Below are 27,083 nucleotides of genomic sequence, written 5' to 3' on the forward strand. Positions count from 1 at the left end.
CCTGGGCTCCCGATACGGACTGGGACACACCACTCCCAAGTTCACTTTTCGACTGTCCTAATTGCGGTTCAGTGGCGAGAAAGAATGAATGAAAGGAGGTCCTCATTTAGGGATTTCTGACATGGAGAACCATGCCTTATGAATGGCGGCATTGCGTCTTCAAAATACGGAACATTGTTCCCGCCGTCTGTGAATGCATGGATGATTTAATCTATCGCACTTAGAGAGCTTGGGGGGGGGGAAGGGGTGGGGTGGGGGGCAGAAAGGGCGTGAGTCCGAGAGATGAATAAAAAATATGTCATTGAGTTTCGTTTTGTGTTTGTTTTGTTGGGTTAGGCCCTTTCGGTCCAATGAGACCATTTCAGAGCCAGAAGGATGATAGGAATTAGGGGGAGACATTGGTCTGGGGCTGGGCAGACACCCTAGGCAGTCGCCGGGGCTGAGCCCGTCCGTAAGGACAGGCCACCCAGCCCCCAAGCACTCCCTGCACCCGGCTTCGGGTGGCTCCCTCAGGAGCTGCGGTGCACCCCAAGGGAGCAGCCGGCATGGGATAAGCCTGACCAGTGACCACTGTCCAGCCCCGCACAGGGTTGCGGCGTGCCGCGTGGAGAAGGATTTCAGTATCCTGAGGATAGATACGACGGAACGGGTGAGCGCCATGTCATTGAGACCGAACGCTACCTGAAGTTACTGCAACGGATACAGACGAAGACAGCTTCCGGCTCGCGACAGGAGACATGCGTGTAATAGTGGTGCTCTACTGGAAACGCGGTTGGAAGAGGTAACGAGGTACGCCCCCGTCTGTCAGTTCTGACAGCGCATTGGCACTGATACCGGGGAAATGTGGCTCAAAACACGCGCTCGCTCAAAGCTCAAAGTACTCGCTCCGTCTCACTACGGAACACCGCAGGCGCCGCTATAAATGCTGACTGTTGTTATACACCGTTATTGTAGGCATGCTATCTACAACAAACACGTTTGTGAATAATGACAAACTTCTTGACGTATTACACACCAAGAGTTAGGTACTGTGAATGAATGAATACGAACGATGAACAGTTAACATTCGCACCGACGGGGGTCTGCGCCAACTTCGCACCGACGCGACGGGGGGGGGGGGCGGATGACCGCCCCCCCCCCCCTGAGATCTCGAGAACGAAGCAAGATAGCGACAAGCAGTAAACGGCATCGGATACGCACGGTCAAGATCTACAATTTTTACTAAGGTCATTTTCAGGTCAGGTCAAAGATGACGTCACAGGGGTCGAAAAAGTCAAAATGGCGGCGCTAGATATGGAGAGTTTTTCTCGAATAACTTTCGAATTAGTCAAGATAGGAATAAACTAAGGGCATCATCGTGATCCTCTTGTCAATCCGCATCGAATGATATATATGTTGACCTCGAAAGGTCAAGGTCAAAGGTTGACCTCAGGTCACGTGACCTCGAGGTCATCATGTATATCATTCGATGCGTCTTGACGAGCTGACCACAATGAGACCATCCACGCGGCTGTATCTTGTTCCTGTACCGAGTTATTGGCCAAAAACCTTTGGTGACCTTTGATGACGTCACATGACCTTACAGCTGCCCAACAGCAAAACAGACCTCAAGGTAGTGAAGGTTGATCGTATATGAAGTCATGTATGGTATATGGGGCCATTCCGACCCGTTTTAGTGGTAAAAACAGGGAGTTGATTTTTCCCCCATTGACTTATAATGGGGAGTTCGCGAAATTGACCTGACCTTAGGTCACCGATATCAAAATTCCGAGATATACAAATTGTAGCTACTAATGACCTAATAACATCCTGCGACTTTCAAATGCCTCCGACATCTACTGTAGCTCTGGCACGGTGACAAAGTTGCAAAAAAAGTGACTTGGGGTTGGGTCATTCAAAGTGACCTGGTGACCTGACCTTAACCCGCGCCCTGCTGGGCGGGTGTTTGAACACACCCCCCTTGTGGTTTTTCGCGAATATCTCAAAAACGGCGGCGCGGAGCGCCACCGTTTTTGGTACACCTTATCATACATCAATTCTACACATGCTGTGAAAATTTCAGACCAAGGTCATTCAAGGTCAGGTCACCAGGTCACTTGAAGTGACCTCACCTCATAAAAAGTTTCAATGTCTGTCATAGCTACACCGAGTGACCGATCGCTTTGAAACTTTCAGCGATTGCTAAGAGCAATAGTATGTACAAAATGTATATCTCAGAATTTTGATATCGATGACCTAAGGTCAGGTCAATTTTGCGACCTCCCCATTATAAGTCAATGGGAAAAAATTGAAATGCGCCTCTTTTGGACGAAAGACATTATAAACACTCCCAAACACTGCATTACAAGTGGTTTAGACACACTGAACATGAAAATGGTGTCCGTGACCCCTATTTATGCCCTGAGGTCATCTTAGGTCACGAATGGTATCTAACAGTTTTTCGCAAATAACTTTTGATAGAGGCATGCTAGAGCGATGAAAACGCCTTAGATGTGTTCAGCTCGACGATACGGATCGACTGATATGCAACATGACCCTTTCCGGTCAGGTCATGACCTTGACCTGAGGTCAAATTTTCTAGTTGACCTTTCAAGGTCAAATTTTAGTTCATTCGATGCGTCTTGACGAGAGGAACACGATGCCGGTAAAAGTAAGCTCGTACAAGGCTTGGGTCAAAAGTTATTTCAGAAAAACGGTTTCAAAAAAAAAATCGGCTATTTTTGCAGTTTTTGCCCCCTGCAGGCAAAACCGTTGACGTTAGGTCAAATCTGAGAGAATTACTCAGAAAGAGCGTTAATAGGGCTATCGAATGCGCTTTTCTGCCGCGCTGTACATAGCTCTATTGGTTCCCGAGTTGCGTTGGCTTCTTGGAAATTTTCGACATTCGACCTGGAAATCGGCGACATTTTGCCTTCAATGACCTCTGGTGACCTGACCTTTGACCTGACCAAAAAATTGACCGAAGTGATTTCGTCATTATTTTCGACGCTCTTTTGAACGCCGCCTTCCGCGTATCGCTACGTGGCCCAGAAGCCGAGTTAGAAGGGGGGGGGTGTTCAAACACCCCCCCCCAGCAGGGCGTGGAAATCCAGGACCCCCAGCCGGGCGCGGGTTAACCCGCGAGTTGCTGGGGGGGGGGGCGTTAAACGCCCCCACTTTTTCGCCGGGCCATAGCATAAAAACGGCGCGCCGCAGGCGCGCCAAATTTTGGGTACCTGTAGGAAATTGATTGAAGTGTATTGTGACAAAGTTTCAAAAAAATCGGTCGGAAAAATTTTGAGATATCGAAGTTTTAGTGACGTCATGATTTCTGAGTTTTCGACCAAAAACGGCATGTTCAAAAAATGATATAAAATCACAGAATAGACATACAGACATGCCGGCCCGTAAACGCCATTAGACTGCCAATACCATGAACAATCAAATGGCTATCTTCGATTATTGATTATCGATCCGAATTTTCCAAAAACTTGAACTGAATCTTGGCAATTTCTCGTGACTACTTCACGACCATGATACATACATTTCTTAAATTGAACTTTTTGAGCCAAACACGTACACATATGACGAAATGAATGTCACCATCGTGTTCTACGCCCCAAATTACCCATAAAACATGTGTCACAGGCTGCGAATATCAGTTTTGATTTTCGGGGATATGTGCCTACCCGGTTGACCTGACCTTGACCCTGACCTATGCCTGACTGACCCCTACATGGAGCTGACACTCTTGTAGGCCTTATATGATGGATTGTGCACCGTTTTGACAGAGTTATCACGAGAACCGCCCATTGCGAAGTCCTGAAGTCCATGCTACTGAAAGCCCGATTTCAGGTATTTGACCTGACCTTGACCCGACCTGTGACCTCGAAATTCAACTTTAAAGTACTCATCTGAAGCGTCTCGTCGCGTTCTTTCGTGTGCTGCCTCGAGCGTTTCGCTGCGCCTATTGGTTCTCGAGTTATCGGCTGGGGGCGTTTAACGCCCCCCCCCCCCCAGCAAACGGTGGGTGGCGAAATACCCCAGCAACTGCCGGGTTAAAAGGTAGGAAGTTCAAACTTCCACACCATGTGTAAAATTGATGAGGAAATAGTCGTACCAAATTTCGCGGCGCGTAGCGCCGCGGTTTTCCCGCTATTGGCGAAAAACCTCGGGGGGGGGGGGGCGGATATCCGCCCCCCGTCGGTGCGCGTGTTAACCCGGCAGTTGCTGGGGTATTTCGCCACCCACCGTTTGCTGGGGGGGGGGGGGGGCGTTAAACGCCCCCAGCCGATAACTCGAGAACCAATAGGCGCAGCGAAACGCACGAGGCGGCAAACGAAAGAACGCGACGAGACGCTTCAGATGAGTACTTTAAAGTTGAATTTTGAGGTCACAGGTCGGGTCAAGGTCAGGTCAAACACCTGAAATCGGCCTTTCAGTAGCATGAACTTCAGGACTTCGCAATGGGCGCCTCTCGTCATAAACTCTGTCAAAACGGTGCACAATCCATCATATAAGGCCTACAAGAGTGTCAGCTCCATGTAGGGGTCAGTCAAGCATAGGTCAGGGTCAAGGTCAAGTCAACCGGGTAGGCACATATCCCCGAAAATCAAAACTGATATTCGCAGCCTGTGACACATGTTTTATGAGTAATTTGAGGCGTAGAACACGATGGTGACATTCAATTTATCATATCTGTACGTGTTTGGCTAAAAAAGTTCAATTTAAGAAATGCATGTATCATGGTCGTGAAGTAGTCACGAGAAATTGTCAAGATTCAGTTCAAGATTTTGGAAAATGCGGAACGATAATCAATAATCGAAGATAGCCATTTGATTGTTCATGGTATTGGCAGTCTAATGGCGTTTACGGCATGTCTGTATGTCTATTCTGTGATTTTATGTGATTTTTTGAACATATGCCATTTTTGGTCGAAAACTCAGAAATCATGACGTCATTAAAACCTCGATATCTCAAAAAAATTTCCGACCGATTTTTTGAAACTTTGTCACAATAAACTTCAATCCATTGCCTACAGGTACCCAAAATTTGGCGCGCCTGCGCGCCGTTTTTATGCTATGGCCCGGCGAAAAAAGTGGGGGCGTTTAACGCCCCCCCCCCAGCAACTCGCGGGTTAAGTTCGTAATGCATGAGCCGTCAGCAGCCTTCCTATCATTCACATTGAACAATCATCGCGTTCACCAGGACCCACCCATCCTCTTCACACTACATTCAGCCGTTACCTAATGCCATAGACATTGCGTCCCTGGGTCGGGTCGGACTCCCTATCCAGATCTATATCACACTAGGCGACGCACGCCGGTAGGCCGGTCGGTACATCTGTCCGTAGAGCCCGGTCGCGAGTTACCTAAGTGTGGAACTGTACGTCAATTATAGGGCTCTGATTGGTGACTTTGGTCGAGGGATGACGCTCATAGCATGACGTCACTCACGTACTTGGCCGGACCAACGGCGTAGCCCAGGCGCGCCGAGCCAATCCAGAGGCTCTCAAACTCAAATGTACAGATCCTGCGCATTGAATGGCGAAACTTCGGCGAGTTCGCTTGAGTTTGGAAGCCCCTGCCGGAGAACTGGAGACGGCCGCTTTATTCGCTGGACAGTGGATAGCGCAGATGGGGATTGACGGTGCCAAAAAGATGATGAGGAAAAGGAGTTGAGCAGTAAATTATACGCCTGTGCTTGTGCATAGCTGAGTGGTAAATTGTAAAATGCTTAGGCTTTGAAGAGATGCAGTGTAGTTTAGCCGACTCAGGGGTATTCTACCGAGTTATGTAAGGCGGAAGGGTCGCAAGTCGTTTGTTTCCATGATTACCCAATGAAAATGTAAAGCGTAATGGTAAGTTGATAATACAGCGTGGTTGGGCATCTGCTCAGTCCATTTCTATTTTCTTCTCTGCAATAGTGCATTCGCTACTGTATAATTCATTTCAAGAGGCACTGGGCTGCGCCGGCTGTTAATTATTCCAAAACCACCAGTGAATTTATTTGCTGTCGTCACAGTCACTCACAACAAAACGAATCGTTCAGTCGTGCGCTGGGGGTCCGCCAAGTTTAATTGTGCTGCAGAATGCAGACTGGACCGCCGAGAATATAACATTCCCGCCTCCCTGGGCGAGCGGCGCATTGGAGCCGAAGGAAACTGCTTCAGTTTTTTTTTGTGGGGAGGATACCAATGTTTGAAAATTATTTTCTGGAATGATGCAATATGGAAAGGTTTCTTGAATACCTAGAGGGCTGTCGAGAAGATGCAGATTTTCTCATTTGCTAACCGATACTACAACGCGAAAAGACGCAAATGTTGCATACTTAAGTCTAATAAAGGTTTAAGAACTTCGTGAATCATGCCTAATGGCTAATTGACCGCGACCCAGTTATTTGCCACTGCAGGTAGGTACTAGGTAGGTAATCATTTGTGAACAGAAAGTTCCACCACCACTCGCCAGAAATTCAATGAGCAGTTGCTTATTTTTAAACGTTTGAGTAACAACCTTTAAAAATTGTCCTCCCTTTCAATAGTTCGCGCGAAGACACAAAGCCAGAATCAGCCAGGCAATACCAGAATCCGTTGCGCAGCGTGTCTAATGTGCCCCAATTTTCAATCCACATAGCACATTTTCACATTCAATCCACAATCCACATTTTCAATCCAATGCACACACTAAATGCAGGTACGCTCACCTACACATCAGGCATTTGAAGGACGTGATAGCTCATACACATGGAAGAAACACCATGCGCTAAAATTAAATGTGATTAACTAGCTACACCAGAAGTTTGGCGTCCGATGCCTCTCCGCCAAGTTAAGACCATGCCAATCTCGGCCAGTCTGCCGCCGCGCCGGCACTGGCCGTGGTGTGACGTCATCCGGCCGGCTCGGCGCTGGGTAGTTCCACACTTAGGTAACTCGCAGCCCGGTCCGATCGACGGACGGGTTCCTTCAGAGACGACCGGCGCGGGGTGCGCCTGACCGGCTCTACGGCGGAGACCAGAGAGGAAGGAAGCAGCAGACGTGACCGAATTTGACGGAAGGCGACAACAACCGACGCTGTCTAGGCAAGACAAAGATGAACTAAGTCGCAGCTCAAGACAACTTCATACAACAATGCGTTAGGAACAAGAAGTTTTCCAGGGGACAATAGGCGCCCTCTTCACAGCCGACCAATCTCAACTTAAACAGTCATTTTGTTCGAGACTCCCAGATAACAGGCTGACCTCACCAGAGGACCTTTCGAGAACAACAACTCGGCACTTCTGATAACATCAGCAGCAGGAGAGCCCCTCCCAGTCGCCGCGTCCGATCGGAACCATTGCCCAACGACGGCCGGACAGTGCGGAACTATCCATGTCCGAGCTGACCGGTAAGATATCGTCGCTGCGATGACCGTGCCGTGCCCGGGTTGGGTCACACCCGGCGCACCGGGCTCTTGGGTAAGTGGAGCACATGAACGCGATCCGATCAAACTGTTCCCAGAATTGGCGTCCGAAACGAAACGTGTGAGGGGAGTTGTAGGTGACATTTTTACCGACGATAGCCTACAAACTGCTCTCGTTAAGCAAAAAATAAAGTATATCAGCGTCCCATGTTTGCATTGAGTTGTTTTTTTTTTTTTTAATCCGCGCCGTGCTGGGGGTGCTGGGGTCTTCACGCCCCCCTCAACTTTTTCGCGAATATCCCAAAAACGGCGGCGATGTGCGCCGCCATTTTTGGCACAAATGTTCATACATCTTTTCCCGCACATGTTGTAAAAATTTCAAACCCGGGTCGTTCAACGTCAGGTCACAGGGCCTCGTTTCATAAAGCGAGTCCGTAACTTACGCCAGTTTTTGGACTTGTATTGCAAGCGCATGGGAAGCGATAAATTTATTTCCCCTTTTCCCCTCTGTTCTTGCTTGCAAGTAAATAAATTCAACGATTCAAACTATGACACATTTAATCGGAAAACTGCACCCGTGACCCCTCTGTGTGCCCCTGAAGTCATCTCACGTCATGAAAGGTCCCCAGCAGTTTTTTTATAATAACTTTTGATAGAGACGTGCTAGAGCGGTGAAAACACCTCAGATGTGTTCAGCTCGACGATACAGATCGACTGATTTGCAGCATTAAGGTCAGATAATGACCTTGACCTGAAAGCAAATTTTCAAAATGACCTTTCAAGGTCAAAGTATAGTTCATTCGACGCATCTCGATGAGAGGAGCACGATGCTGCCAGAGTAATGTCTGGCTCTTTTGAGGAAAAAGTTATTACCGAAATACATTTTTTGAAAAAAACGGTTATTTTTATAGTTGTTGCCCTCTAGAGGCTAACCGTTGACCCCAGGTCAAATCTGAAAGCATAATCAAGAAAGGGCGTTAAAATGCCTCTCGAATGCGATTTTCCGGGGCGCTGTAGCTCTATTGGCTCCCGAGTTATGCGCCGGGAGCGGGGTAAAGCGGGGTGAAGCGGGTGCAAGTGGCACGCGCCACGTGCACCCGTGAGGGCACTTTTGTTTGAAAAATTGGCGTTTCGTCGACATAATGCGACGGCAGATCCAGGATGCAGCCTATTCATTTTAAACCAGGTCCGGAACCCTGATATTAACCCTAGAACGCCTAGGGGGAGGGGTTGTATCAACCCCCCCCCCCTGAGGTTTTTTCGAAGTGCACGCTAAACGGCTTGTCGTAGCGGGCTGAAATTTTCAATACCCTCTGGGGCAACCTTTGCGCATCTTTTGCCGAAAAAAAATTGATCGGGTCATGTCAGGTCACGGAGTTATGACGTCATAAGAGGTACAGCCTCCGGCCGGATTTTCACAAACTGAGTGCCAACGCCCGAGGTTTCCTGCCGGTGGTACGGACATCGGTTGATGGATCGTGATGAAACTTCCCATGCATGTTGGGGCAAGTATTGGCTATCATATGGTATAAGAAATTTGACCGGGTCAGGTCAGGTCACGGAGCTATGACGTCACAAGAGGAACAGCGTCCGGTACTATTTTTGAAAAGCGCCCGAACCACTATTTTGCTAATTCTTGTCACCTCAATGGGAATATGCAGCAATATTAGCTTCTATAGGGAGCAAATGGACCTCCCAAATCCAAAAATACAATCAGATTTCAAAAATTTAAATTTTGATTTTTCGAATTTCTGCCGCCGACTGTGACCTTGCCGACTTCCGGCGCTCCCAACGCGCCATTTTTAGAGCTAGGGAAACGAAATGCATACCAAACGATAGAGAATTGATCAAGGAACACGATAGTGAAGGTTTCAAGTCGATATTTCCCACCGTTTTGCCGCAATCGCCGCCGAAAGTTGAAAAAAGTCTATTTTTCCGAAAATTTGACCTTTGACCGGTCAAAAGTAGGTCAAATGTTGACCTAGGACCAAAAAATATACCACCAATCGCGAGATCTCGTTGAGAGCAATCCGTTGGTTTTTTCCGCTAAGCTCTACGACCTTCCGTTTCGAAACGCCAGGGGGGGGGTCGTAACAACCCCCCCCCCCCCTGGTCGTTCGTGTTATGAGAAATGGCCTGGTCGTGCGAGGGTTAATCATTTTCAATCGATCAAAGTCGTCAGTATGCTCGTGACTCAGCGCAGGGACCCCGCTTAGGAATCTGATCTGGCACACCCTTCTGAGGCGAACGACGTCCGGAGCCAGCCGTCCTGCCATCTGGTGTGAGATTCCCTAGCCAGAGTCCGAAACGGTACACAGATGGAAGCACTTGTACCTCGATCGCCGAGTGGACCAATCCACAGGATACGCTTTATCGTAGCCGGAAGGAAGCGCAAGATTATAGGTGTTGCAGTACACAAAACAAAAACATTACACGTCACATGCAAAGGAAGCACCAAATCCACAGCGATAAGATGGAAAACGCCACTCAAACAAGACAGGACTCGACTTAACAAAAAAAAAAACAAAAAAAAAAACGAACAGCTTATTCACAAAGACAACAGTAAGAAAAAAATAAGAAAAAAACACACAAATCCAGCAGCATTGCCTTATCACCACCCATCACAACTTTTGTATCAGGTAATCGAGCAAGCAGCTTGTAGGCCCACCGCCGCAGGTCCATGTAGCCACCAGCGTCACGGTACCCTTCAACCCCCTCTCCCTGTCTTTGCCCCATCACATACACCCCTCCCCTGCTCACACTCCCCGGTACCGACCTGGAAGAAGACTTGCTCGAGGCCGCAGTCCCTGGCCACCTTCTCCTCAATGGTCAGGTCCCTGGCGAAGGTGAGCTGTGCGCGCGCCGGCGGACTGGCGTCCCCGCCGCCCCCTCCGCCGCCCTCCGCCAGCGAGCGGAAGGCGAAGCACAGCGTCAGCACCTCCACCCACGAGCTCTGCAGCAGGTTCATCTGGTCGTTGAGCACCAGGTTGCCGAAACCTGCAGACGGGAAGCGGGGCGCACGGGTTAGCGGCGTGCTTGGGTAGTGCGTACGCATAACAGTGCACGCGTGGTGTTAAGGTTAGCGGTAGCTATGCTGTCATTTCATAGCCACCTGTGTCGCAACCCTGACCATTAGTGTCAACAATACTAGAAATAATAAATAAATAAATGAAATAATATATTTAAATAACCTAAATAAAGCAGTAAAACACAATAATCGGCGTCTTACGCCCTCCATCCGCGCCTCATTGAGCTTCATGAAATTACCGGCGGAGACCATTTCGGACGTGATATAGCCGCATAAAGTTGGTCGTAAGAGAAGCCGTTCCACTAATTTACCATTTCCGAGGGTGCCATGATAGCCATGTTGCCTTTAAATTAGTAATTATCGGTCATAGTAAAGAGCCGAGTCTCATTACCTAATGGTTTATGTGAATGACGCTCCTGTCTCGTCAATCACATAACACATCCGAATAGCCCGAAATATAAATGACTTTCATTAAACACTGAACCAGAAGCAGTAATGAGTTCCATCTATGGTTTATGACTGGAAACACGGTCTACGGAGGACTTAGACTAGGGACCACCCTAACTTCCGATTGGTCTTTGTGTTGTGGTCGTTATCCCACCCCATAGGTGCTCACAACCGGTTCCAGTAATCGCATATTCTGCAAGCTTCACAAAGAAAACGGCTCCTCGGAACACTTAGCTCACCCAAACAGCTTATCAACACAACCTTATGGGTTCGTATAGTGTCCATGTGTCTATTTTTGTATAAAAACTCCCCCACTCAACGACCACATCCTGCCACCACAGGTCGTGGTCCTGACACCCTATCTGTCTACTCCCGGGAAACTACCAGCCCAGCACCACCCACCCGCCCGCCTACCGCAGCCCCTGTTTTCCTCTTCTCAGGATTCTTGTCAACAGACACAGGACGGCGGCAATGGTCTGTGTTTTCACCCCGCCCATTAACAGCCCAGAGCTTCCACCACATGCCTCTCCGCCCCCTGCAGCAGCGCTCGTGTCGTGCCAGTCACGAGGCTGAGCCCCCATGCCCTGTCCTCCCTCCCTTATCTTCTCATGTCGTGCCAGTCGCGAACGGGGCAGATGGGCGCCACCAGAGGCCAGTGTAGGGGGCAATAAAACGGGACAAGGCGCGTCTGGTGCTCTGAGAGCATCGCCCCGAGACAATGACTCATGCCAGCGGTCGGGGACCCCAGACATCGCCATCGTAACTCGAGAGACCAAAGCCGCGTTACCACACCATGATAGACGGTGGAATCGGTCGGATCAAACGGCGACATTGCTCATCAGAACAGACGGCAAAGTTACCTGCCAGATTAGCTGAGAGGCGTACCGCCACACATCTTAGAATCGGATACCGATTATGATGGTGATGGTGATGATGATTTGTGATTTTGGGGAGCGGACTTTAGCGGCAATCAGCGGCCACTACTGTTTTCATCTATATCTACCCAAGCATTCCTTCAATCACTCGCATGGCTAGATTTCACCATCAACTCGTTTTCACTGTCTGCCTGTCCTTGAGTGTCCTTCATATTATATCCATAGTCCCAGGTCATCAACTCAGCCCTTGTCGCCCGCTACCCGCCCCACAGTCCATCCTCTATCTCACCCGGCAGCTGTTTGGCCCATCCGATGAAGTTGCCCAGTTCCTTGTCGAACAGACAGGCCAGCGCCGAGACGGTGCGGTACTCTACATCCGGAATGGAGCGGTCCAGCGGCATGCTCGGCATCGGCGGCTCGTACTTCATGAGGTGGCGCAGCAGCGTGTTCTCTGTAGACGTGGAAGGAGTGTGAGCGCGGCGTGCGATGGGTCAGGCACGGTCTGGAGGGCAGTCAGGGACGGCAGAGAAATGGGAACAGTTCATCCATTTACGAGATGTTGAATTAAACAATTATGAAATGGATATCATATTCATGCTGTTGAATGGCTTAATTGCTATCTTAATCATTAATGCATGAGCTGCGTTATTCAGCCAACTTTTAATTGACTTGTTCTGCGCTCGGATCTGAAAGTTATGAACCACTGCGCAGCACGCCTATCAATGTGTTAGTCCCGGTATGTCCATTGTCACTTTATCGGCCTCCAACACACGCCTGGTATGCGGTGACCCTCGTCCACAACACCCGCACTTGGACAGCTCCACAACGACCCGCGCAACCGGAGTCGACCGACCTCGAGCGCCGATCGCGGGCCGCTCGCCAGCAGCCGATCTCTCTGTGTTTTGCCACACGCCGGCGCTGTCAGACTGCCGGGCAGCGCGCTAATCGGCTCTGACCGCCCGGCAGACAGGCGACATGAATGACCCTCGGCCTGAGGCCGTTGCTCCGGCCAAAGCGCGTGGTTTGTGCGTGGTTTGTGCGTTCTGGCTAGTGAGTTCAGTAACGAGCAAGTCAGGGTATTTGCGTACCCTGCTTCAAGGATACCAGCGGCCGCCCGGGGCCCAGTACAAGCAGAACGATGAAAGCGGTGGGCTTGGCCGCGGACAGCGCAACGGTAACCGGTGAGGCGGCGGCTGAGCTGCCTGTACATTTTTGACCGGACGTAGGGCTCCAATCGCAAGTGTTTGTGACAATCTGATCTGTGTTACTGATTACGCCATCATGAAAGCGGATCCACGTTTTTCCAAAGAACCACGGACAACGATAGCCCAAATCCTCCGACTGAGGGCCAAACTATTACCGCTTCCGGACACTGCGCGACAATCACGGGTGATCAGTGAGTCAGGACATGAAATCAACACACAAAACCACACCGGAAGGCGCCTCAACTGCTACCGGCGGCAAAACAAACGGCCAAGCGGCCGCCGACCTACCTTCGAGCGACGGTTTCTTGGCCTGGACGGTGTGCAGCTGGTAGGGTGGCTCGGGGTTGCGGCGATACTTCTGTCGGCCTCCCCGTACCCGGTCCAGCCGAACACCCTCCTTCAGCATCCCCACCGTCAGACACTTCTGAAACCTGTCGGAGAACAACGGGAGGTGGAGAACTGTCAGGACGGCTGCCACTTCTGAAACCTGCCGGAGAACAACGGGAGGTGGAGAACTGTCAGGACGGCTGCCACTTCTGAAACCTGCCGGAGAACAACGGGAGGTGGAGAACTGTCAGGACGGCTCCCACTTTTGAAACCTGCCGGAGACGGAGTCGGGGAGAGGTTAGATTGACATAAACACCTCTGAAACCTGCCGGGACGGTGCCGTGTGTCAGACGAAAATCAGAAGAAATTCGAGATACACTTCTGAAACCCTCTGGTGACAGTGTCTTAAGGCCTGGCTAAACTATAATATGCGTTTTCTGCGTGCGTTTTTTGCGGGTTTGCGTCTTTTGCGTAATATCGTTCTAGAAAAAGTTATAACTAATACAACTTTTGCATTAGTTACATACAAAAGTTAACATAACTCTTACATTAACTAACATTTAATATAAAACACATCACAAAAACATGAAATCGTCGATTTTTCTAGAACAATATTACGCCAAATCTGCAAACCCACAAAAAACGCACGCAGAAAACGCATAGTGTAGCCAGGCCTTTAGAACGGTCAGTTTGAAACGCCTATGAAACAGCCCACGGACAACATGCAACGTAAAATTGTCAAAATGTCAACACTCGCAAAACCTGCCAAGTCAGTAACGTCGATCGGTCAGAGTGCTGTTCTTTTCTGAAAGTAGGGACAACAGACGCTGCAGACGTAATATTGGTTGGGTCAGTTCCAACATCAGGCGCTCCTGAAATCTGGTGGGAAGAAATGCGGGGCGGGACAAACGGGTTAGATCGCATGAGGTGCTCCTGGGAGCCGCCGAATACCACCACGTGCGAATCACAAACCAGTATGACCACCAACTTTCGAGACCTGTCGGACACCACCAGGGATGAGTCACATCAGATGGGTCGGTACTCAGTTGGCCAGGAGGCGGTCCCGTACCGGTGAACATGGTACACGTCTCTGCGTGTGGAAATGTAGGTAGTACGTCAATGTAGATACAATCTATATTTGGAACTCTCCGCGTAAAGTTCCATTCATCATGAGCCTCCACAACGGTATGCCGATGAGCAAGTTGAAGACAATAAAAGAACATCCAGATGAATCAAAGTCACAGCGGCGTATTTAGAAAATCGCGAAGGGGGGGGCCAAGGGTTTGGAGGGAGCCACCTCACCCAAGGAGGGCGCCATACGGTCGCGAGATAAAAAATCACTCAACGGGGGGGGGGGGGGGGGGGTTGGGAGGCGTTTTTTACCATGCCACCAGTTTTTTTTTGCGTAACCTCGTATAGGTCGTGCTGCATTGATTTTGCATCGTGTGTATTCTTTATACTCCAGGTCACAAGAGGTCGAGTGGTCTTGAAATGCTGCGCCGAAGGCGCGCGAAATTTTTGAAAACAACCTTTTCCTCCGCTTTTTAGGCACGCCTTTTATACGATCACTGTTCAAAGCTCCTCTCGCTCTTTTACCAAATTTGAAGGTATAAAAAATACCTTAGGTTTGGTCGGGCCGCTGCCACACAAACTGTATAGAAAGCTTGGCTCATGGGTGTCGATGTATAAAAGTTTATTAGCGGTGGCATATCTACGCACCAGATCACCGTATCGGATTGATACCGGAGCGCGAGATGCGTAAACATCATCCAAATTACCTCAGACCAGCCTTCATAGCCTTCTCACAGGTGCATACAGTGTACCCACATAACCAGTTTCAATCACCGAAACTTCAGATGCCTGCTGTTGCGGCCGAACCTGTTGACAATACTTAATCGTAATACATATAGATGCCATGATGCACGTAAAGTAGGATCAATCCGTTAAGACCAAAGACGTGTTTTATGCATCGTAGAGCGTAGATAGTTTTGGTAGGTATAGGTACTTCATTCATTGTGCTGAATGCACGTTCATTTGTGGCAGTTTTCACAGGCAAGACATCAACTATGTGCAATAGAACGACTAAGTTGAAGAACATGCCAAAAAAGGAGTAAATAAATGATAGGAGGGCAGCGATCAACGGATGTTGCCAATAGGTAGAAGGGCTGCGATCCACAGGAGGGCGCTAATAGGTAGAAGAGCCCCGATCAACATCCCGAGTTTCGACAGTAGGGCACCGATAGGTAGGAAGTTGGCGAGCAACAGGAGGGCGCAAATGGATAGAAGGGCAGCGATCAACAGGAGGGCACCAATAGGTAGGAGGGCCCCGATCAACAATCAACAGGAGGGCGCCACCAGGTAAGAGGGTGGCGAGGAACAGGAGAGCACCAATAGGAGGGTGGCGATCAACAAGAGGTCGCCAATAGGTGAAAGGGCGGTCATCAACTGCAAGTCGCCAATGAGCGGAAGGGTGACGATTAAAATGGGGGTGGCAATGGTGAGGAGGGCGCCTTTGCTCAAGAGGATGACACGAACAGGAGGGCGTCTGTGCGGAGGGCGCTGGTCAACAGGAAGGTGCCAGTAGATAGGAGGGCGGTGATCAACAGGAGGGTGCCAGTGGTTAGGAGGGCGGCGATCAACACGAGGGCGCCAATAGGAGAAGGGCCCCGATTAGCATTCAACAGGAAGGACTAGGGAACCAATAGGTAGGAGGGCGGCACTGAACAAGAGGGTGCCAAAAGGGAGAAAGGCGGCCTTCAAAATTTCACATGAGGGCGCAATAGGTAGAAGAGCGCCAATAATTATGAGGACGCCGATCAGCAGAAGGGCGGCAATGTGTAGCAGGGTGGCGACCTACAGGAGGGCGCCTTCGGGTGAGAGGGCGCTTATTTACAGGACAGCGGCTTACATAGGCGACCACCGTTACGCTTAGAGAGCTACAGCCTACAAATGTGGTTGGAGGGCGCCCGAGGGAGCCCTCCAACCGTATTTGGAGGGCGTATTTGGAATGGGCGTCCTCCGAGGGCGCCCTCCATCCGTATTTTCCCTGTAAACACATTCGCGATTGGAGGGCGCCCTCCAGTCGCGATTGTTTTTCGATTCGATTATATCACAATTGCATTTGCGATTGGGGCGCCCTCCAATCGCAAAGGGCGCCTTCGGCGCCCAAGGGGGGGGGGGCCATGGCCCAGTGGCCCCCCCCCCTGCCTACGCCCCTGATCAAAGACCACAATTAATACACAATAGCGGAAGACCGGAAACACTTCATCCCTAGAAACCTTGCACCGTAACAAAGCCCGTGACTCATGACTTGTCCAGTGGTCGTTCGTGACCGTTTGATATTTCCTGACCGGCACTTTACCACTGTCTAAAAACGGACATTCCGCCCTTGGCACATAAAGCACGGGACTGCATGTGTCACGGCGGCTAGGACTTCGCCACTCCGTCTATCTCTCTCTTCTTTCTGCAGTCGTGCCCCAGTTATTCCGCGATCGCGCCCCGCATCTCGGCTCTCCCCACGCATTTCGGCAAGATGCGCCGCAAAGTTCCGCTCATTTCCTGCACAGCGGTGCCGGATTCAGTAAAACCTCGTGCCGCAGCCGCCTGGGATGAGGCAGCCCTCACAACTCGGCCCGGCGGCACGCTTTGATGTATCTCCGGCGGTCGCGCTGCGTGCAGTAATGACAGCACTCTATTTTAGCCGCGCAGTCCTGACCCATGATTCAATGATGCACAGCGCAGTGGGACAGTCCCACGCCGCAAAACTCGGAAGTGATGCATTGTCGTGGTCGCATAGTAAGCCAAAGCCGGACTTACTGAATGCGTCATTGCCTTATGGGTGTGTGGAACAGGTCAGTTAGCAGTAATGAATGGCTCGTTTAGAGTAATGGCACAATGCGGGTGCGTAACTCGCACGAGGGAAAGATCTAGCATGGTGAATGGCGAGCCAACCGCTTCGTTTGATAAAAAAGCGTTATCAGCACGTACGAAAACATAACAGCGACAATGCCAATGATAAATGCAAAACGGAGGGAAACAAGTAAAAATAACAGCGACCATCTCGATGAGAAATGTCAAAAGGAGAGGACAATCTAAGAAGGCAAATAACTAACGAGTTCGAGCTGTCAGAACTGCACGACTGCAAACCTCGCAGCAGCTATTCATTCAACGTCACTGGGGAAGATAGTAGAAACAAATCAACAGAGTTGCTATGTAGGCATGGATGGAGGACAGTCCCAGCGTAAAGTGATAGTGGGCGTGATATGACAAGGATATATGTACCGTAAAGGCCTGGCTACACTATGCGTTTTCTGCGTGCGTTTTTTTGCGAGTTTGCGTGTTTTGCGTAATATCGTTCAAAAAAAAAAAGTTATTATTAATATAACTTCTTTAATATTTATATAAAAGTTAATAAAACGTTTATATTAATTAAAAATTTATATGAAAAACGTATAACAAAAACGTTATGTCGTTTCTTTCTAGAAGGATATTCCGCAAATCACGCAAACTCGCAAAAAACGCACGCAGAAAACGCATAGTGTAGCCAGGCCTTTACATTAGGGTCACACAACGTACCAACCCTTTACCTCTCTTAAATCCAAATCACCATAAAACCATTCGGTGGCGGGTCTGCCGCACATCATCATTTCTTGTTAGCCAGACAGAGGCAACAAGAAATGTTCAACATCCATTTGGAGGCCAAACAAAGCGGCGGGCGACTGAATGAAAAAGCTCCACACACGCAGCTGATGTTAGGACACAAAAATGACGACCGATGAAACACGGAATACAGCTGGCGAAACAAAAACCAGTCTTTACCGGTCTAGTCGATTAACCTGAACATGTCAACCGTCAGCTCGGCCGTCATATTCTTCTGTAACCATATTCGCCATTGAATACAACAAAACAAATGTGATAAAAACCCTCGGATTCCGTCACCGGAACTCAAACACCAATCATCACGTAGGGGGTCGATAGTGAGCGTCCTGTACCCTGACCGACATTCGCCCCCCCCCCCCCCCCATGCCGGTTCCAACGTGTGCTGACTGGAAGAAACAGCACCACTGAGGCCTCCAGTGACGGAAATGACACACAGGACGCACGATGCAGACGCACATACAGGGATGCGCCGGGTATCGCGTAACGCGCCGTGCGCGCACCGTTCAGCGGGGGCCACATCCATTATCCAGACGGCGTGACATCAATTAGCAAAGCGAGCGTCAGATCACGTGACATTTCCTCTATCTACCCACCTGCACGCCTGGCACGCCTTCCGCCGTCGTTTGTTGATCTCACAGTCGTTATTGGCCGGACACGTGTACTCGATATTGCCTGAAACATGGTAAGGGAGTGAGAAATCCGTGTCGAATTGTGTTACACTCATGGAAAGTCTACGGTGCAATGAGCGTCAGTTGAAGAGTCGAAACAATCGAAGTCAATTGAACAAAGACTATCATTCCTCTTATAAATGCATTTGCCAGCAAACTGATACGGCATGATCAAATAAATCGCTTTTACTAAAAATTCCTAAGATGTATGAAGGGTACAGCGTTCATGGGTCTTGAGTAAATCTTAAGCTAGCTCTCATATCACAACACCTGGGGTAATACGCAATAAGTCTGCCTCGTCATTTCAAGCCAGGGCGTCATAACCAGGCAGGTGATACAGAGCCAGAAGGACCATCCGTCCGCTGAGCCAGGCGGGCACACGACAAAACAACGCAACTGCACAGTCATGTTGATGACGGTGGTATAAATGCAAAACATAAAAAGGCTAGGTAACGCACGCCATAGGATTCAAAACGTTTAACGCGTCACTTGTGACGTACTTTTCATGAAATGCTGTTTAAACACTGTCTTTGTCTCTAATCAGATCATAGACATGGATGTTGAAACGAATGAAAACCACGACCATTTACTTTTATATTCGTTTCTTCATGCTTATTACACAGGCAAGAGCGTTCCGTCAACGCCTTAGGACACGCACAACAGACTCGAGTGACCAACACGAGCGAGTGTGCGCACCAGGAGTGGCCACAGCGGGCGGCAAGGACGGACCTGACAGACTGCGCAGGAAGGCCGGGATCCTCTTGCGTCGTCCGGAGGAGGAGGAAGAAGAGGACGAGAAGGACAGAGAGAGCAGGGAGGACGGATCACGTCTCCAAGAGTCCGGAGTCTCGGCACCGCTAGCTCTCGGCTTTGGGAGCTGGTACCCCAGAGCTGAAACCCAGGCGGGAACATCGCTCCGAACGTGCCTGAAGTTGCCAACTAGGACGTGGCCTCAACGGATCGTCGAAACTTGGTGATCAAAGCTTTCATATGATTTATAACGATGATGCTTTCGTACTTTTAGATTTGAGTGACAAAAGTGGCGGAGCAAATAATCTTGCTCACAAGACAGAGTTAGCGCTATATTTCAGGTGAATCATTGGCTCCAGGAAGACTAGAAGCAAACTATCTACACACGTCTTTAAGCTTTGTTCGGCGATCCCATCCGACAGCCTCGTCGGCCGGTTCTCACCCTGTATGGTGCGCTTGAAGAAGGCCTTGCAGGCCTCGCAGCTGGCAACGCCGTAGTGGAAGCCGCTGGCGACGTCTCCGCACACCAGGCAGGTCCGCTTCGGGGCGTCATCCTCGCCACGCACCTGCGAGGAGTTTACACAAGACGGTGGTCAGAGAGGAGAGGTAAGAGTAGTCAAGTCAGACGGGTTACGGTAACGCAGGTCACATGTTGATGCCACGACAAAGTTATAGAGAGCTGGAACTACGTGACGTAACATGACTGAGCTAAGGAACAAAGCTAGCCAGTAGGTCAGCTGTTCAGGGGCGAAATTAGGCACAGATGAGCAGCGGATGTGGTGAAAGCCCGCTAGTTTTTCGATGATGAACGATCACATATTGGATAAGTGATAAATAATTTTCATGGCAGCATTTTTAATCATGTTAAGTAAAGTGCGCAGTCAATTTGGACTGACCTGATATTAAACGATTACATTTCAGCGATCCATTTAGCCGATTGAATGACTGCCGATAAATACTGAACCGAAATTGATGGCTGCCGTTAGAGACGCTGCCAAATAATACTAGAGCCGATTGGCCCCCGTTCGAGCGGAGAACGAGCGCCCATGGCTGAGAGAAACATGGCACGGCAATGGAGGCCATCCAATCACGATAAAATTAAACAGCCAGCAGTGCATGGAAGAAATAGGACACAGCCTGTTCGATCTCTCCATTCCTTTCCGATTTCGCATTCACTGTTCGATTCCTCTGCGTGTTTTGGGAGGCCAGACTTCTTCCTCCAATCAGTACCTATCCCATCTTTGCTTGACGGTCGACATCCTCTCCCAACACGTCCCTAGTTGACACACGTCACACCCCCAACGCAATTAAAATACCTCTCACCTCATACTGGATGCCGCCCTCGCTGAGTGTGGTGGAGCTGCAGAATTGTCGGTCGGGCGAGCACGGCGACTCATAGAGCTGCTGTTTGTCGAGCCCGGCGCCCGGCGAGGAGCTGGCCTGACGGTCGGAGCAGAGGTCGGCAGGGGGGTAGCCGCCGCCGGCATCGGGTACGTCCATCACCTCGAAGTCGCCTCCCCGGTCCGGAAACTCCACCTGACCGACAGGAGCGGGAGGGTCAGTAAAGAGACACAGCGAAAGCGTGGAGGAGAAGGGGCATGAAACCGCACTTGACGTCTTCGGCAAGTTATTAACTCTGGCGAACGCTCATGAGTTGCTCCTGGGGGTCAGGTGCCGGGGGCGCGCGGTTAGCTCTTATGCTCGGGATCAGCGGACTAAGCACTGATGTCGGGCTGCATCAGCTAAGTCCTAGACAGGGTCAACCGCATGGATCAGTTGTTATATGCAATATGCATTTGGCAGTTGCAGGGGTCAGTTGCACGGGGTCATCTGCACGGGTCAGACGCTCGGGTGAGCCGGTACGGGTCGGGTGCAGACCGAGCTATCAGCCCACGGGGGCCGGTGGGGGTGACCGTCAGCGGTGGCCCCTCTGCAGACCCCTAGCAGGGTGTCAGGTTCCACCACACCCCCGTTCGTGCCGCACGGACCCACCACGTGCGGGCGGGGAGGGGAGCAGTCAGGGAGCCGGGCGCACGCACTGCAGCTTTTAGTGCGGCACTGTAAAGCAAGACCCACACAGCCCAGCTGTGAGTTACACTGTCGCTGGTTTTATTCCGCGTCAAGTGCAGGGTAGCTAACGCATAATGCTTTACGCAGGGTCGTGTTGTGCGCTCTAAACTACAGGAAGCTAACTACAGGGTGTTTCACAATTACCGTTACAAGAGTTCCCACTCAATTTTGGTGCACTTAAAGGTGTTTTTTTTTCTGAAAACACTATACACCATTGGAAAGAGCACATAATTCTGGTCCTGGTTGATTACATTTTGAATGCCCTTTGGACAGATAATGGGTGTAGCAGATGAAAGACTGATCCAAATGAGGTCCGAGTCAGCGATTATCTCGAATATCAGGATTACAGCCTGTGTGATAAGCTTGTTGCTCGCGGACCTGTTTGAAGACGGCTGTACATGGCTGCGTGGTGTAGTCAACAGGTATCTATTACGCACCTCCTGTATGAATTTCAAGTCTTCAACGCACAGGCTTCAATGGCAATGACGTCATTTCCTACCTCGTGTCAGAAAGGTGACTTGCGTGCCGGCCGGCGAGCCGACCTGGCGGCTGGGATGTGTGGGTGGATTAACGCGTGCCCCCTGCGGCCCGCTGCGATGCGGATCGTGGGCACTAGTGCATGAAACTCCGCAACAGCTGTCGGTCGCCAGGGGGCACAGACCTTGACCCTCCTTGCAGTCTAGGAGGTCATTCGAGTCCAGTACCTTCGCGCCGCCACACAAGTCCACACCCGCGCCTGAAGATGAAAGCCGCAAAATCCAGGATGAAAAGGGACTTTATCCTCCATCAGTCTTCCATGGGGAAAACGCCCAGTGAAATTTTGGATTCAGGAAAGGGTTTGGGACTCAACCGAATGATCATATGGAGGACTTTGGACCGTGTAAAGAAGACCGGCACTGCAGAAGGTCGTCCCGGAAGAGCGCAGGAAACGGCAGCACAGAACGCCCGGCATCATCAAGGACCAGTGGCCCCCATCATCCCCAGATCTGAATCCGATGGATTACACGATGTGGTCCGTGCTCGAGAAGGAAGCCTGCTCCAAACCGCACAAGAAGATCGACGATCTCAAGCGATCTCTGATTAGCGCCTGGCAGAAGATCCCCGACGCGGTTGTGCGTGCCGCAGTCCGTGACTTCAGGAGACGGTTGGCTGCCGCTGTGAAGGCTGGAGGCGGCCACTTCGAGTAGGACTTAAGGATGTTGGTCTCTGTGGTTTTGGGTGCATATGGTGCAATTTTGGCGGAAATAAAGTCATTATGCCCAGAGATATTGAGCTTTGATCTTGTAACGTTAATTGTTTAACACCCTGTAAGCTCACTCGCTCGACTTTTTTACGTAGGCAATTGCATAATTCATACCTTCGAGATGCGAAAACCCATCCATCACACAAGACTCTTCCAATGCATTATTGACAATATTTATTGAGCATAGTTTACTGGTCATCGAAGACAGTTATATAAGCTCAGCGTGCTTCCAGACCTTTGTGACCATGTGACAATGATGAATGGGCTGTTTAATGGGTTAAATAATTACCGTCTCTTGACATTGCATTTTTTTCATCATCAAGTCCTACACCGAGGTAAACATTGGTATTGACTGATAATTACCAGTCTGAGACCGTTGTCAATCGGTGACCAGCGTCACCAAAACAACCCTATAATAGGGATCGTGGATGATTTATAGCAATTCTCCAAGTTACTACTCCCAAACCAGACACGCGAGACCAAAACAATGGAGCGGGACGCCAATTACGGCGGGGCGAACATCGGCGAGCTGTTGTTTGAGTGCCTGACTGTGCTGTCCATCCAGTTAGCAGCAACACCGGCTCAATACGAGCCCATATAATGTACAATGCGCGCCACTTGCACAGCGCACACCACCATGCACCAGAGCACTTCCCTACTCCACCATCCCCAAGCCCACGCTCATGCAGGTCGTCAACCCGGAGCGCCCCTAAATTCGTTTCATTCTCTCCCACCACCCTGCCCCAACGGGTGCTGACGCAGAGCCCAACTGGCGTCGAAAGCTCCGGTCGTTTGCACCGTCTTCAGCCAGCTCGTAACGAAGTGCGAACTAATGGCTGGCGCGTGCCGGCGCGGCCAAAGCTGCGCCCTCTCGACGGAAGTAAAAACCAACAGCCGCGTCCCCTCACCCCTGAGAGGCCAATAGCTACCTCTGCGCAGACGGCGGCACAGACACGTGCACAAAACCAGCGGCAGAAGGGAGAGGGAGCCGGCATTACATAGAACGCCGCGCGACCAGGACCGGGGTCGACAGCAGGCAACAGCGGACAGGAAGCGCCGTAACGAGAGGGCACGGCATAAGACTAGAGTCTAATCGGGTCTCAAAGCAGCCAGAAAAGTGACTCTTTGTGTATTTTCCTACCTACGCAGGTATTCATTATCAATTGAGGAGAATGCGTAGATGTAACTTGTCATGGAATGGGCAAGCATTTAAGCGCAAGTGTTAAGCCGTCTCCACCCCCCCCCCCCCCCCGACATGAAACAATAAACAAAACACTCCCATTGACTGCGTCTTCGCATGGAACACATCATCATTCCATTGCGTCATAAGTCACCCAGTAGCCTCACGACTACTTGGAGTGATGAGGCAACTGCCACTTGCAACACTTCTCTTCTCTACACTTGCTTTTCGCTGCTGGTTTTCCAGGCACATGTGCGGTGAGCTAAATTTCCGTGAAACCGCGCTGGCCGGGATCCACCGGAGCACGACCAAAGAAAGCCGCCTCGATCGTCTGACCAGCCGGGCACATCCTCGTCGGAACGAATCGGTCTGCGGTTCGGGAAACGGTACCAGTGATCACAGCTCGGCCGACTCTGCCTGCCGCCACCCGACCGTGAATCCATGCTGGGTCGACTCAAACTCCGCTCCAACACGAATGTGACACTACTCCGTTTTCAAATCATCCTCCGCCAACAGACAATGACAATATAATAGCAATGTAAATAAGACCAGACGTTTCTGGTCTGGTCTTATTCACATTGTTATTATATTGTCATTGTCTTTGAGAAAACAAAATGTCGAACTCTTCTAATCCTTCGCCCAACTCGACTAATACTCCACCCCGTTTCGATTCCGACTCAGGTCCGAATCAGTCCAGTTCCGTGGCTGCGCGCCAAGTTTGGCTACCCGACTATGACCGAAGCAGTAGGGGCATTCCACGTCAAATCGAACAAAAATCGGCTGTTTTGCACCTTACCATCAGCGATTTCATTATAAATTTGTGAGCGAGTTCCTGTGTGGCCCCGGACATTACATTGATGTTTTTTGCACATTCTGACCACAGGTCTTCTAAATATTGGGCATCAAATTTTTACAAAATGTTGCATCTTTATATTTTTGAACGACCATAACTTTGGTTTTACTTGTTTGAATTGAATGAAATAAACCTTACTGTTTAGGTAATTTCTGAAGCATTTGTTTAGAATTGCACCTGCTTAAATATATGACCTTGAAATTTGCTTAACTCTGTACTTAAGCACAAATATTGAAATAGCAAAAAACACGTCACCTTCGATTTGGCTCATTTTCATATATTTTATTGCCTACCATATTCTTAACAACCTGTGAAAAAAATTAGAGTGGGCCATTCATAAGTTTTGAAGAAAATTGCACATATGCAAACGTATGTTAGCACGCGCAGTGGAGGGGGAAGAGCGAATTTCGCCCACCCCTCCTGTTTTTCGCCAATATCTCATAAGATTAATGCGAAATTAATTATGGCTTCCTGTCAAGAATTGAATTGGACATCTCATCGTGCAAGCAATAAGAAAATCGGTTCACAGCTGTTCTAGTAATAGCGGTGTAAAGTGAACATCCTGTGGCCGCAGCGACGCGGCGACTCGGCAGCCGGCGCCGACCGCTACGCGCCGCCTGAATTGTAGACTGTGCTGGGACGGAACGAAACGGTTCCGTCTTTACATCGCGCTCCCTACCGCTGATTACGTTCGATTCGCGTCAAATTTTGTGAGAAGACTAAGAAATGTACAGGCAATCTTATGGTGAAAGAATTTTGAAAATCGGTTGGTAAACAATTGAATTATGAACGTGTAAACACAAAATTGTGATTGCTGCGTTTCCCGCATCGGCCGAGCCCGCCTCAGCCGGCGACATGTTACTCTTAGCAGGCCTCTAAGTTCTAACTGCCATATTTATTATTGGATTAACTAGAAATTCCCCATACATACTAAAAAATGTATGTTCTTTCGTATAGTGAAGATCAAAAGACGTGAAGATATCGTTGCGTGATAATGTTTTCGTTGAATTTACTTCATGATGCATTTCCACACGGCTCAAAATTCACCGCAAAATACCGTTTGCCTGAGACACTTTTACTTGGAACGTGAATGCTTGACTACGATGACTATGCATTTCCATTCTCGCAGAGTTTGGGATATCACTAATCAGCAATCATTCATTTCAGAAAGTGTACACAAGCAAGCATGTCTTGACTCTGTCTTTCAAGGTCACGCGCGGTTGCGTGATGTTGATGCATGAAAACGGCGTTTGCCGCGAAAGTTATGAATGACCCACTCCAATTTTTTCACAGATGGTTAGGAACATTGTGACGGACATAATATGTAAAAATTACCCAAATCGAATGTGACGTGTTTTTTGCTATTTAAATTTTTCTGTTTTAATTCAAGGTCAAATGCATTTCAAGGTCACTTCAATTTAATTTTATAATTAAAAATCAAAGCCTTATCAATTGCCTATAAGACCCTGTTAACATCATTTTGATACCAGAAAAGGAACCAGAGTTATAGCCATTTAAAAAATTGATGTGTGGCATTTTTCGCTATATTCGATGACCTATATCTCAGCGATACGTTATCAAATTTCGAAAATATTATACGTAACTCAGTTTTGAACCATGCCCAGTCTGCCTACAAATTTTCAGAAAAATCGAAGGGGATGACGGATTTCGGTGTTTGATTTGACGTGGAATGCCCCAGTAGTCAGAGTCGGCACCATTACCGCATTTCACGCCACCGACCGGCATAGGTGGGCATCGTTCCCTAAAATTGTAACTTCGTTACTCGTTCCTCCGTTCCCTCAAAACGTGACTTCCGTTACTCGTTCCTCCGTTCCTCTGCATATAATGTAACGGAAGTTCTTTTAGTCCGTTACTCCGTTACAGCAAAATAAAAAAAACGTTAAAATGTTGGGTGTTTCACACATTTTTGAGACCATTCTGACACAAACTAAACCTACCAAGAAAGCGGAATGCCCACCAAATCTACCAAGACAGTGGGCACTGATTGGACAATAAACCATGGAACGTCTGGTGGTACTGATGCGGATCACTTGTCCCCGGCCAGATGCCGGTTGCCCTTCACGAACACTATGTAGACGTTCCAGGTTGGCATCTGAGAGCATAGGCGGCGGAACGGGGGGGGGGGGGGCACCGGCGCTCCGTGGCCCCTTTGATTTTGGCATTTAAACATTAGCCCTATGTGCGTTGCATGGAAAGAATGGGACAAAAAGTCGGCAGTGCCCCCCCCCCCTCTCCCTTAATTGAAGATGTTCCGCTGCCACTTTCTGAGAGGGTAGCCCTTTTTGCACGCAGCACATCTTTTCCCATTGAGAACATGCGCTCTACTGAGGCGCTTGAAGGGACGCCCGTGTTGAACTTTGCGGACACATACTGCAACGCCG

General features: G+C 49.6%; 1 protein-coding gene across 2 annotated transcripts in view; it reads right to left on the reverse strand.

The window, feature by feature from the left end:
- LOC122393835 (steroid hormone receptor ERR1-like) overlaps positions 1-27,083 on the reverse strand; it is a 108,330-nt gene that overhangs the window by 14,105 nt on the left and 67,142 nt on the right. The window contains exons 3-9 of one of the 2 annotated variants that reach the window (XM_043390245.1): positions 20,659-20,871; positions 19,778-19,901; positions 19,315-19,476; positions 18,511-18,589; positions 13,220-13,362; positions 12,016-12,177; positions 10,153-10,373 (exon numbers count right to left, since the gene is read on the reverse strand). In XM_043390245.1, coding sequence (XP_043246180.1) covers positions 10,153-10,373; positions 12,016-12,177; positions 13,220-13,362; positions 18,511-18,589; positions 19,315-19,476; positions 19,778-19,901; positions 20,659-20,871 — 1,104 coding nt within the window. The remainder of the gene's footprint in view (positions 1-10,152; positions 10,374-12,015; positions 12,178-13,219; positions 13,363-18,510; positions 18,590-19,314; positions 19,477-19,777; positions 19,902-20,658; positions 20,872-27,083) is intronic. The other variant, XM_043390246.1, reaches the window with a different exon arrangement.

This window comes from Amphibalanus amphitrite, unplaced genomic scaffold, assembly GCF_019059575.1.
Source record: "Amphibalanus amphitrite isolate SeventyFive unplaced genomic scaffold, NRLGWU_Aamphi_draft 000556F_arrow, whole genome shotgun sequence".
Lineage (NCBI taxonomy): Eukaryota > Metazoa > Arthropoda > Thecostraca > Balanomorpha > Balanidae > Amphibalanus > Amphibalanus amphitrite.